The 13,685-nt window shown below is 33.8% G+C and overlaps 2 protein-coding genes across 5 annotated transcripts in view; both read right to left on the minus strand.

Annotated features, from left to right (window-relative positions):
- Positions 1 to 2,558, minus strand: part of LOC108769681 (pre-mRNA-splicing factor ISY1 homolog) — a 10,502-nt gene extending 7,944 nt beyond the window's left edge. For 2 of the 3 annotated variants that reach the window (XM_018520796.1, XM_018520794.1), the window contains exons 1-4: positions 2,382 to 2,558; positions 1,833 to 1,961; positions 1,718 to 1,740; positions 1,261 to 1,579 (exon numbers count right to left, since the gene is read on the minus strand). In XM_018520796.1, the coding sequence (XP_018376298.1) occupies positions 1,261 to 1,579; positions 1,718 to 1,740; positions 1,833 to 1,835 (345 nt within the window). In that variant the 5' untranslated portion in view covers positions 1,836 to 1,961; positions 2,382 to 2,558. Of the gene's footprint in view, positions 1 to 1,260; positions 1,580 to 1,717; positions 1,741 to 1,832; positions 1,962 to 2,377 lie in introns of all 3 variants that reach the window. The other variant, XM_018520795.1, reaches the window with a different exon arrangement.
- Positions 2,559 to 6,619: 4,061 nt separating this feature from the next.
- Positions 6,620 to 13,438, minus strand: LOC108769686 (zinc finger protein 91). 2 transcript variants are annotated; one of them, XM_018520804.1, is made up of 7 exons: positions 12,887 to 13,438; positions 12,367 to 12,469; positions 11,967 to 12,292; positions 9,858 to 10,223; positions 9,402 to 9,756; positions 8,476 to 8,894; positions 6,620 to 7,656 (listed from the first exon to the last, which is right to left on the minus strand). In XM_018520804.1, exons 1-7 carry the CDS (start codon positions 13,145 to 13,147, stop codon positions 7,090 to 7,092), a joined length of 2,397 nt encoding a protein of 798 aa, XP_018376306.1. In that variant the 5' UTR covers positions 13,148 to 13,438; the 3' UTR covers positions 6,620 to 7,089. The 2 variants fall into 2 exon arrangements, with proteins under 2 accessions (XP_018376306.1, XP_018376307.1); XM_018520805.1 differs by lacking the exon at positions 12,887 to 13,438 and having other exon boundaries at positions 11,967 to 12,221; positions 12,367 to 12,421.
- Positions 13,439 to 13,685: the final 247 nt, after the last annotated feature.

Consider the following 13,685-nt stretch of genomic DNA (forward strand, 5'->3'; position numbering starts at 1 on the left):
CACCACCAATTACAGCGACCGATGCTTAGGAGCTTTGTAGTCTCAAGCGCTGTGAGTGGCTGGTACTTCCGCGTAAGAACTTTTTAGTTTTTTATATAAAAAACACTTGTAGAACACTTGTAGAAGCAGTTTCGCGTTCGAATTGATGACGATTAAGCGATTTTGGTCTTTTTTCAGTTTACTTGCGCGTCCTAGTATTGTCCTTGAACTCTTTCTATTAATTTTTTTTCGGCTCTCCATATGTGAAACTGATATTCTGAACAAAGTTTCGCAAAATAACACGTACTACGACATGAACATAAGATGACTGATTAACGGTTTTTTCAGCTTTATACAGCTTAAAATGCATTAAAAAGAAGGACAATACACAATATTAACATGCTGTTAGACCTGTTTGACCTGCCTCCCAAACAACACACAATATTTATAACATATTTGTAAAATATTTATAAATATTTATAAAGCTTATTTTAAATATTTTGTAAATATTTTTGTGATCTTAGATTGCTAGATAGATCATAAACATTTATTATAAATATTATGAATATTTATTGTAAATTTTGTAGTATAAATGTTATGGAATACTTAATAAGACATAATTCAAATAAAAAAATACCAGAAATATTTATTTACATTTATCATAAATATTATCAAATATTTAGTCTATCTTTTAATAATATTTTGAAAGCTTTATGTAAAATATGTATAAAATATTTATACAACATTTTAAAAAATGAGTAATAACAAATATTTATTATAGGCCTTCTACAATAAGCCGTAAGTCAGAAGTTCTAAGCGATCTTAAGTCATAAATTATGACTGATCGGTGAAGTTGGCCAATAGCCAACTTGAACGACTTGGTTAAGACTGGTTAAGACGTTCCGACTTGTGGCTTATTGTAGAAGGCCCATTATATTCTATGCTTTTTGGATTTATAGGCGGTTGTACGCTCGCTGTACGCTTTGTAACTCAAAAACTAATTCGAATTTATACTTAGGACCTTTTGTTCCTTATTCTACAAGTTTCAAACTATTTTTTAAAGCAAAAAAATTTATTTTTTAAAAATTTTACACCGGTCTGATCTCTTAAAAATTCTTAATCTTATGTAGAATTTTGAATGAAAATACCTTGAAAAAAATCCGAAAATTCTCAGGAAGTTTTTTATAAGATTTCAGTAAACATCATGATAAACATTTAATCAAACTTCTGACATTCTGTAAATATTATAAAAAATATTATCTATAATATACCTAATATTACCTCACGTCCCTCGTGATCCAACATGCGAGGCCCAACCCTAGAGTAATCAGGTCCACCAAGCTCTTTTATTTGTGCTTCCCAATGTCGCTTCTCTCTGAGCAGCTTATTAATCTCATCATTTAGATCACGAATGCGGAATTCTCCAAGTCCGGCATTTTGAATCTGGGCGACTTTCTTTGCAATCTCTCTAATTATTTGCATTCGCCATTTCTCTGCTTTACGTAAGTCTCTACATTCTGAAGCCAAATAAGGCCTCCGTTCCTGTTCCTTCCTTGTTCCTTCGTTGTTTTGCGCTGCTCTCCAACGAGCAAGCGTTGTCCTAAAAATATCGACATTAAATACATTAATTATATCAATATGATAATATTGATTTTAACATTCTAATTAGTTGGATTAAAACTTCTCACAGTGAATGTGTAATAGGTTTACGGGAGATAGTATTACAAACCATACTTACATAGCCTTCTCTGCATTTCGCGCCTCAAAGAAAACAAAGCGTTTATTAATAAAGTAAAAAAATATCTATCTAGTAAAATATATAATAAGACGTAATATATATATCAGATACTTACCATCTTTTATTTATGCTTTTATACAAACTTTTATACAGCCGTTTAAACATTAATTATTCGTAAGAATGTATCACTATTGATTGACACATGATTGATTGCTCCCAGATTGATTAGTATTTAACAATGGCACTACAAGTAAAAACAAAATGCAGTCTTAATATAATAGAACTAATTATTGTATTATATTTTAACAAATGTGATTTTAATGATTTATAGAATATATATAAATATATATATTTATTTAGAAATTTTTATTTTGAACTCAACGTTTTTAAAATCTCATCACATTTTATCAACAAAAAATCCAAAAAAAACAGGGAATCACATTTTATATTTGAACAATCATAGAAAAATATGTTTCCATACAACATATTGCATTTTTATTAATATTTATATATATGTATGTATCATGATAATATTAATTATTAAAACTAATCGTGTTTTTGTAGATTTCAAGTAAAAAACTATATTATCTGCAAATATTTTGTGAGGTTATGTTATGTACACAAAATAGAGAATTATATCAAGCAGTGTTCCATACTCACGTACATTGAAGACTATTAAATGCATGGACTACTGAATACATAAAATTATTTGTTTTTCTTTTTTTTGTGGATTTTCGATCCTCATAATCGCAATGTACTACATAAAATTATTTAAAAGACCGGCAAGAATGACATATAATTCCACATTTAAGACCTCACTGATGGATGCCTGACTGAAGTTGTATTGAAAGTGCACTCAGGTGCACAGTTCGCGCGGGTAAATATGAAATATATTCTCATTTAATTTTCCTGTAATTTTATACGTTTGTGTATTTTTATTCCGAGTAGAATTTATTCCGAGAAGAAAAATCGAAGATGGTAGCTTTATACGCTTATTCATGTTTTATCTGAATAAATATTTTTCCTGCTTTATTCCTATATAGCGTTTCGCTTATTAATTTCATATATTTTGATAAATGCATTAATTTCATTCATGTTATTATTGCCATTTATTTCATTAATTTTTCTTTTTTCTGGATATCTAATTCTTCTAATAAGTGATGAAATAACATTATCGAGTTAAAATTTTATATATGTATATATAAATTATGTATATATACACGGTGTCCCATTTTAAATGACAACCTCAAATTTCTCTTGAATAGTGCATTTTAGAGAAAAATGTTTCAAACAAATGTTTTGTGACTTCGAGGTGGACGTAAAATGATATCATTGGTTTGACCTTGGGTGGCGTTGTCAAGGTCAGGGCAAGGTCACTTCGAATTTTTTAAATGGAACCTTCCATTTTTCATTATATATTCTTGTAACTTACCTTGAGAGCTTTTCAAAACACTATAATTAAATCCATTTTCATTAAGTACTTCTCGAGTTATAAGGCTTACAAGTTACAGTACCGCCGGCATTAGTATTACCCAAGGTGTCCGACCGACGGCTAAAACCTCAAGAATTTTGTTCAGGATCATGACCTGGATAACATTTTTTGAGATCAAAGTCATTGGAGGCTGTTCTTCTTATTTTTATTTTTGCACTAAAAATTCATTTGTACGTAAAAATGGAAATAAGAGGTACAATTTCCAATGGTCTTGATCTTGATAAATGTTATCCAGGCCATGATCCTAAACAACATTCAAGAGGTTTTAGCCATCGGTCGGACATCTTGGGTTATGTTAGTGCCGACGGTACTATAACTTTCAAGCCTTATAACTCGCAAAGTATTTAATGAAAAAATATTTTATTATAGTGTTTTGAAAAGCTCTCAAGGTAAGTTACAAGAATATATAATGAAAAATGGAAGGTTCTATTTAAAAAATTCGAAGTGACCTTGCCCTGACCTTGACAACGCCACCCAAGGTCAAACCAATGATACCATTTTATGTCCCCCTCGAAGTCACAAAACATTTGTTTGAAACATTTTTCTCTAAAATGCACTATTCAAGAGAAATTTGAGGTTGTCATTTAAAATGGGACACATGCATACATAATACAGGGTATCTCAGACCTGTGCACCCCTTTTATCTCGGAAACAGAACATTTTAGGAAAAACTGTTTGAGACAAAAGTTGTGGGGTTCTAAATGATCTATTTAGTGATCTGATCAGTCTGACCTTTGGTGGCGTCACTTTGAATGTCAGAGCAATGTCACTTTGAATTTTTTAAATAGAACCCCTATTTTTTATTGCATGTTCTTGTAGCACACCTCGAGAGTTCTCTTTCCAAAACACTACAATAAAATAATTTTTCATAAAGTACTTTTCGAGTTATAAGGCTTGAAAGTTATAGTACCGCCGGCATTAGCATTACGTAAGATGTCCGACCGACGGGAAAAATCTCTTGAATGTCGTTCAGAATCATGTCCTGGATAACATTTGTGAAGATCAAGGTCACTGGTGATTGTTTCGAAAAATACTTCATAAAAAATTATTTTATTATAATATTTTGGAAAGCTCTCGAGGTGTGCTACAAGAATATGCAATAAGAAATAGTTCCATTAAAAAAATTCAAAGTGACATTGCTCTGATCTTGGTGACGCCACCCAAGGTCAGAGTGATCAGATCACTAAATAGATCATTTAGAATCCCACAGCTTTTGTCTGAAACGTTTTTTCTAAAATACTCTGTTTCCGAGTTAAAAGGGATATTCGAGTGGTTAGGTTAGGTTATATCAGACCGATCAGACCGATATGTCTGAGACACACAGTGTGTGTGTGTGTATATATATATATATATATATATATAGATAATATTAGTACAAAAAAAAACAATTTTATAAATTAGAGGTAAATAAAAAGCAGATAATAAATTTTAACTCGATAAACTAACTCTTAACTTATTTTTATTTTATATTTATAGTTATATATTTTCTAATTTTTAATGTATTCAAAAAAAGAAGGGGAAAAATGAAAATAAAAGAAAATTAAGTTTTAATCTCTTTTGCGTTCTCTCAAGAGAGCTTTTCTCTCAAGGGAGATTCAAAATTCATATATATTTCAAAAAGTTGAAAATGATAATGCAAACTTAAAAGAGAAAGGAAAAAAATTATTAATTTAAAAAAATGTATTATTAGGTACTTTAAAATAGGATTTCCTGGATTAGCTTATAAAAGAAAAATTTAATCACTTTATATTGACAACAGAAACAGTCCACCTAAAGTGAGATATTATGTGAAAATATATGTAAATATGGAAGTAATATCGAGATCTTCTGATCTCTTTTCTGTCAAAGTTACTTCCTGTTTTCTAGATACAGAGACAATTTAACGATAAAGAAGAGAAGTGAAAACTCGATTAACAAATTTTTTAAGTAAAAATTTAATTTGTCATAAAATATTTTCCAAACAACAACAGCATGTAACAACCAGAGTAACATTAAGAAACCCAAATCATTAAGATTCAAACAATTGTATTAAATTTAAAATAATTTCAGATTAATTCTCTAAACAAAATTCCACAATTGCATGTGCATAGAATTTAAAATCTCTTTTGAGTAACTTTAATATATATTAATGTAACTAATTATGTGCCTGTACACAATGATTCGTAATTACATTACACTGCATTGTGTACATTGTTAATAAATTAAATAACCGTGAAATTAAAACTAGAACAAGTTTGTTTGTTGCGATATGTATACATCACGTATGAAATTTCTTGCTATCAAGAAATTTCAAATAAATTAAAAACGCGTACTTAACCCTAGCTCTACACACTTGTTTTTTGCACGCGTGATGTATACACTGGGGTCCCTGAGACCCTATCCGTAATTGTTACCGTAACTTCCGTAAAAATGAATATATTTCTTAGCCAAAATTCGTATCGCCGTTGTGACCTCCGGACACGAATTTCAATTAATTTTTTTCCAATCGATGGAGAATTGATTAAGGAACAAGCCTATAATGTGTAAAAGTCGATAAATTTAAGAAACTTTGAGATATATAGGTTCAAAGAAAAAGAAAAATTTAGAAATGCGAAAAAATCTTGATTTAGAAAATTGCGCTGGAGTCCCGGGGACCCCATCGTGTGCAGCTAGGGTTAAAACTCAGGTTCTATTCAAATTTAACTAACTGCGATAGGTTTCATCAATGAGTAATTCGTGAGCTTCGTTTACCTCATAAATTAAATTTTGATAGCTTTAGTTGGACGTAAGTATGCAATACAGAGATGTGCAATTTTTAATTAATTATACAAGGTGACAAAAAAGTTCGGCCACGAAGTTTTGTATTATAAATTATTATTAACGTATATTTATAAAAATATAAACTCTGGAGTATTGTATCTTATTAAATACCAAAAATACTAATTAATATATCAAAATGATTTCTTTATTTTTTATACAAATGCTTCGAGAAAGCATCATGCCGCGCATCTTTTCTTGAATAAATTCTCCTGGGCAGCCAATAGAGTAATCTTTAATTCATCAACCGAAATCTTTTGATACAGAATATTTTTGATATTTAATAACATACTTCAAAGTTTGCGTTCTTAAATACGTTCTACCTAAACAACAAATTATTCGTTGTTATACTGACATTAAAATGACGCTTTTATGCCATTTTGACGTCGAAAAGAAAATAGTCGCAAAGTTTTGTTTATTAAATTATTACTTGGGTAACACATAAATCTTTGTGGTCATTTTTTTGCCATCCTGTATTACAAGATGTATTTGATAGCTCGTAATTCAGCAGTATAAGAATCAGGCTAATATATTCTTGTAATGAATATTGCAGAAAAAAAATTCATTACAATCGATAATTATTTAACTAATATAATATATCCCTTCTTTTTTAAAAATTAATTGAACACCCATACTCCAATTAATTGGCAATATTCTTGCGTAATCATGTCTAATTGAATCGGGCGAGATAATGCAACTTACATTTGTAGATTAAAGTTGCTTCTAGTGATCTTCCGACTCACAAATTAAGCTCACGAATTCGTGTTGAAAACGACGAACGGCACGAGAAATACGAACGAATAAACTTTATCAACGAGTCAACAACGCTTACATACAATTAGATCCCAATCAATCGCGATTGGTTTTGGTAAAAAAAATCCGCTCTGACTTCACGCAACGACTCGCGGAACGTGTACGCATAAACGTACAGAAACTTTCGCGTGAAGGTTTCAACACGGCGAGCGTGAAAATAACGAATCCTCCAGTCTCCACGAACAGTCAACGTAGGCTTACGGCAAGCTTATGACGAGCTTACGGAACGCGCTACAATTCTGCGACTAGAATCAAATTGCAATAATTGACTTCAGTCGGTATCGTTCACGCCAGAAGGGCGCGCGACGACGGGAAGCGGAGTCGGCGGTGGTGGCGGCGTTGGGGCTGCGAACTCTTCCTCCTCGATCTCCTCCTCGCCGAGGAGAAAGTTCTCGTGCACCTCCTCCTCCCGCGCTGGCTCCGGTAGCGCTAGCACGTCCTGGCCGTGCTGCTTCAGGTGGTCCTTGAGGGCGAATGCCCGACCGTACGACGCGCCGCATACATAGCAGCTAAACTTGAGATTGTTGTCTTTTTTATGAGTCTGGATGTGCGCGCGGACGGCATAGAGCGATGCAAACGGCCGCGAGCACTCGGTGCACCGGAATGGCTTCGTGTGGCTGTTCTTGTGGCCGGCCAGCTGCACCCGCGTTTTGAACGTCTTTGGGCAGTACGGACATGTGTAGGCACGCTCCTCACCGTGAGTCAGCAGGTGATGATTGTAGACGGAGGATGCCTTGAAGCGCTTTCCGCAATGCTGACAAGCGTAGGGCCTCACACCTGTATGTGTGCGCATGTGAAGGGTCAGGCAGTAGGACACACGAAAGGTCTTGCCACAAACCTACCAGTAAACAAAAATAAAAATTGTAACTGTAATTAAACAAATGAGGAAGACGAGATTCATTTTAAACTACAGCATTTTTACATAAGAAACTTTAGTTTACCAAAGATTGTGATTATAGATCTATTCAGAGGAAAGATTTGGAAGGTTTAACTCCTTTTTCAAAAATTATGATTAAAAGTTATAGTTATATAACAAAATTAAAATTTTTTCTCAAGAGATAATTTTTAAAAACAAGATAAAATAAGAAAATTTTTATTTATTATAAATTATAAAATTGTATTTTGTTAAATTATCTAATGATCTTATTAAACTATTTTATATGAATATAATATTTATTTTTATACGGAAAGTACAAATCTACGCTTCCAGTCACTTTTTGCAGATTCTCTGGTGTGAAAATTTTTCTTATAATTTTTATACAAATTGGAACATTTTTCAGAAATATTTGGAAAGTTTACATCTTCTCTCAGAATTTTTCATATATGCGAATTTATTTTTCATATATCTGAAACATTTTTCCTTATCCTAAAATTTTTTTTTAATAATTTAAAATTTTTTACATTTTTAACATTTCGTCAGAAATTATACTTACAAAAAATCTTTGAAATCTTACGATATTTCATTAATTAACATATATGGCAAATTTTGAGAAAAGATGTAGATTTTCCGAGAAGTGTTTCAATTTATATAAAAAAATGAGAAAAAATTATAAAATTATATAGAAATTCTGAAAAATTATATGAAAAATTCTGAGAAAAATGTTCACCTAGATTACAACTGACATTCTTAACAAGACCTAATTTCACGATTGTCTACCTCACAAGCATGTGGCTTCTCCCCAGTATGAATTCGTTCGTGCTTGACTTTCTCATGTGGTCTGGTGAACCTGCGACCGCAATGCTGGCACTGATAGGGTTTCTGACTGTCGCCAGGATCTGCCATTGTCACCGTCGTTGTTGCTGTTGTTATCGACGTAGTTGATGTCGCGACGATCGTCGACGCCATCGTCGTCGTCGACGTCACCGCTGACATCGTCGCTGACGTCGTTGCCTCCACGGATGAAAGTAAAGTTTGTGGAGTGGGCGACCGCGAGGGTGTCTGCTCGACGTGCACTGCCGCGTGCATTGCTAGACTTTCCGCGGAATCGAACTTCCGGTTGCAAACGGTGCATGTCACCGAGTCGCCTGTATGCAGCGCCATATGCGCGTCTTTGTACGACTCAGAGAGCGTTTTGCCTATAAAGCATTATTAATATATTGAGAAAATGAAAGTAAAAACGCTTGATATTGTCTATTACACAAAATAGTATTGTCTAATTATTTCCATATCATTAGAAATAAAATCTTTTACATGGTTTGAGGAGGGTCATTAAATACCTCCATGCTTTCGTATATCCACTCACAAAAAAATTATAGTATTAATAGTAATAGTAATTAGTGTCTTATTGTGTAAGTTTCAATTTTTTCTACTGTTTAAAACAACAGATATCCAAGTGTTGCCTTCTTTTGATTTGTCCTATATTTATATACTTAATTATGGCTCAATAAATAATTTAACAATACATTGCCACACTGTTCTTTTTAACTGATCTTCTTGCAGGGATTTTCCTTCTTTTCTCTTCTTTCTTTTTATGTCGAAGAGAAAAAGAAAAAAAAATAAATTTGTGCAAGAAGCTTATTTAAAAAACCTATAATATGAAAATCAAATTATTTGAAGAACGAAACAAGAAGCAGATTTATTACCACATTCGGGGCAAGTGAAAGTTGCGTTAGGAGTGCCTTCAGGTGCATCGACGTGTCTGGCCCTCACTGGCGCGTGCATCCTCGAGTGCAACCGTAAGCTTTTGTGAGAGCAAAATTCGGTACCGCACGTGGTACAGACAAACGTCTTCTGGTTCGAATCAGCTTCGCCATCGTGCACCTTCGCGTGGAGTTGCAAAGCCCTGGGGGTCGCGAAGCTCTGGTCGCAGTGTTCGCAACGATTATTGCCACCGAGACAGGCGTGCACGCGAAAGTTACCCAACTTGGAGAACTGCTGCAGGCACTGATTGCACTTGTACATTCGCACCGATGCGGTCGCCAGGCGTTTGTCTCGTACCTGTGATATCACATGTGTGTTAGGGAAACGTTAATTCTCATGTGACAAATACGTATCGCGCGAGATTTTTCTTCCGGTGAGAAGCGCGCCTTAAATCACACCTTGACACCCTCCACGTTCGAAAAGAATTTCTCGATCATCGGAGCCTTCACCGATTGCGGCGTCGTGACCTGAACCGGAGTACGGTCCCAGAATCTCTCAATTTGCACCACTTTTCTGGTGTAGAGCCTACCCTCACTGTCCACACATTCTTCCGTGCGCAGTGTGTTCATCGTTTGCCGCTGCCGTGGGTTCACCATATTCTCCGAGTTTTCGGATACCGCCGGACTTGTTGTCGCCAGATCGTTCATCTGTTCCGCCATCTCCAACAAAACCTCCTGGCCATCGTGGAATTGCTTGATGTGATCTAAGACGGAGTTGAAGCTCATTTCGCAACTGGTGCAACTGTATACAGCGTCAGATTCAAACTGTGACAGAACCGAAAAACGATATTGTTGTAAAAAATTAAATTACCGTAAAAGATTATTGTAAATAATTAATTTAGAAAGACAATTTCGTGTTAACGATCATTAAATAAGGTAAAAGTCCCAATAACTGATTGTTGTCGAGTAATTGTAAAATTAACAATATATCTGCAATGATTAAGACATTTATCAATAACAACAAGAAAATGGCATATTTTATTTTATATAAAAATAAGTATAATAAAACAAATACTTTAATTGCAAATTGTGAAAAAAATGGTTTATTTCAAGTGTTTACAAAGCACCTTTGATACACCATAGCTCAGAAACTATGAGAGGAGAGATATACTATCTAAAGATATACCATCTATTATTGAGCCTTGTGTGAGAACATATTTTCATCACATCTATTCATCACATTATTTGAAAACTAATTTGTTTCATTGAGACCTAATTTTCCAATTAATATGGTCCTTTCCCTTAAGCATTCTTTTTCAGATTTAATTAGGATGTTCCAAAAGTAACGATAAATCTTCCGTACAGGGGCAGAATGGACTAAACTGAGAAGAAAAGTCCAATACCATTTTGCAATTTTTGCAATAGTTAAGGGGATGCTCGAGTTTTCTTTTTTACCGATAAAGCAAGCGTTTATGTTAAATGCAATATTTTACGAATTAGTTGCACAGAATAAAAATTCCTTCTCCACGATTGAAATATCCGTGCTAATGTACCTACTCCTGGTGTGTTTTGTGTCCAAAGCTGAGAAAAACAATAAATTACAGATTTCTATATCCATGTGCTATCAGCTCATCAAACATTTACTTCGTGAAAAAATTATATGCACGTTATATGCTCGAAATTAGGGCAGGAGCATATGTAGAATAAAAAGACGAATACAGTCATATCTTTAGAATTGAGTTTTCACCTCTAAATAAAAAGACAATTGCATTCTACGAAATTGTGTGTCTAGCGCGTGAGAAATCGACGATGTACGACAGTTTAGACTGTTTAGCCATGAAACCGAGCAGTATTTTAGTTGATCTCTTTCTAAGAGATAGCGTTGCAATATGTTAGATAAGAACAGATATGCGTTTGAGCGAGACACAACGATATATAATAACCCTCACAGCACATCAACATTGAAATAAGGTTACAGTAACTTTAAATTGTAAGATTGTAACATTAAACGGAAATTAATGAACCTACCATTAACCTCTCAGTAACATGAAAATGATCTTCCAAACTGATTACATTAACATTCCAGGAACCTCATGTTGGTAAAAATAAGAAAACGCAGTACTAAAAAGTTGATAAATTCTAAAAAAAATTCTTAGAATTCTATAATAAATAATTTTTGTCTTTTGCAGTTTTTTTTTCTATAAAGTTGATAGTATTTTAGTAAAAAATTATTGAAGATCAACTTTCAGCAATTAATTTTTGGCAATTAATATCTTATTAACTATTGTGAAAATTGCAAAATAGTAGAGGACTTTTCTTTTCAGTTTGGTCCATTCTGCTCCTGTGCAAAGATTTATCGTTAATGGAACACTCTGTATATGTTAGTATTTTTCAATCAACGACGAAACAAATTTTCATGTATACTCCTTTTGTAATACCATTAAGTATTAATCAATAATATAGAATTGATCACATACCTTCTCATTAGTTCAGTTATTAGAACATTTACCTTACATACATTAAGGTATAAATATAATCCTCCAAAGTATAATTTGGTTTATGATATACCTCGCACAGCTCTCGCTTGACACGCAGAAGATCAACCTCGTCAATCTCTGTTGCCTCATTTATACGATCCACATCAATCAGGGTAGTGGTCTCGGTCCCATCCAGGAGTTCGGAATTATCTGGTAACACAGCAATTATGTTCTTCTCCATCAACACCTTGCGGTCCGGATTCGATATGGGGATAGCCACCAATCCTTGCGACGACTGCAGTCTTCTTTGCGCTCCACCAACGTCACCGATGAGTCCTTCGGACATCTTGAAATCCAGAGAATTTTGATCTGGTTGCGTTTCTTCCGTGTCCATCTTTTCTACGACTTTAATCTCTCCTGATGTTTTTTATTAGAAGCAATAGATTAAACGCACAAAAACTCCTACGCAACAAAACAGCAATTTTACAAACCATTCTCGTCCATTTGTATCGTTTGCGGATTGCTCATTATGACTACTCCGTTGTTGCCCATGGTTGCCAGGAAGCCTCGATTAAGCTGTTGTCCCTTGACATCCTAAAATTAACAATTGCAGTTAAAAAATATCTTTAGTGGAAAGAGCAATAATAACCAATAATAACCAAACAATTTTTATATATAGACTACTATTACTTTAAATATTTTAAATAATATGAAATAAATATATTAATTCAAGATCACAAGAATTCCACCCAAGGTTTGTTTCACAATTATGTTTCATTAGATTTTCACGAACTCTCCATTTTAAACAATATTTAAATCAACATTAAATAAATAGTTATTTCAAGACTCTTAAGAATTTTACTCACAGTTTGTTTCACAATTATTGTTTCATTAGATTTTTTTTAAATTCCATCTAAATAATATTTAAAATAAAATGAGATAAATGTATTTGAGAAACTCGAATTTTTTTCAATAGTTTCAACAAAAATTCGTGTTCTCCCTTTTCCGTACCAATAGCAGATCCATTTTGATTTCAGGCTCCTTTCCGCCTTTTCTGAACTTGTCCGTAAGAATCTCAGGCTTCATCCTGTACCTCAAATCGTGCTCGCACATGTCCAGGTGCTGAATGAGCGCCGTCACAGAGTCGGAACGCTGCGAACAGCCCGGACAATAGAGATTGTCAGTCATGCTTAGCAAGTGGTATTTAAGGGACTGAGTATTATTGAAGGTCTCTCCGCAACACATGGGGCAGATGAGGTTTAGCGTGCCCATAATTAAGCCGTCGTGCTTCACCAGATTCGGACAATCGGACGCAGCTCTGGTTGTGCCGTGAAATAATCTACAATTCGGTCGGGTGATTTAACCTAACGCGGAACGTCGACGAGAAGTCTTTGCAGAAACGTATCTGCGGCAATATCATTTCGTCTGCCAAATATCCGGCGAAATTGTGCACACGTCGAACCAGGCCGTCCTCTCCTTCCCCCTCACAGCGGTCCAGAACCTGGTCACCGCGATAACAAATCCATTAGAGACGAACTTCAGCGCAAACAAATGCCGCACACAACAATCGTGGAGCAGAAATCGGCCATTTACAACTTACAACTGTCGCGCCCTCTAGATGTTGACAGCCGGCTAAAGCCCTGCGCATAATAGAAAAAATATTAGACACATGAATAAATATTAAATAAAAACAAAATAATTATTAAATTTAGAAAAACATTTTAATCTGATATTGAAATATTAATTTTTAATTTTTAATTTTAAAAAATTTAAATATTTATTTTATTTAATATTTTTTTTTAATATTTTA

Source organism: Trachymyrmex cornetzi, unplaced genomic scaffold (genome assembly GCF_001594075.2).
Source record: "Trachymyrmex cornetzi isolate Tcor2-1 unplaced genomic scaffold, Tcor1.1 scaffold927, whole genome shotgun sequence".
In the NCBI taxonomy this organism is placed as follows: Eukaryota; Metazoa; Arthropoda; class Insecta; order Hymenoptera; family Formicidae; genus Trachymyrmex; species Trachymyrmex cornetzi.

Coding starts and splice junctions, on each gene's coding strand:
- LOC108769686 (XM_018520804.1), bottom strand. CDS start 13,147: ATGGGCACGCTAAACCTCATCTGCCCCATGTGTTGCGGAGAGACCTTC. Junction 12,470..12,886: donor TCAAAATGGATCTGCTATTG/GTACGGAAAAGG, acceptor TGTTAATTTTAG/GATGTCAAGGGACAACAGCT. Junction 9,757..9,857: donor CGAACGTGGAGGGTGTCAAG/GTGTGATTTAAG, acceptor GTGATATCACAG/GTACGAGACAAACGCCTGGC.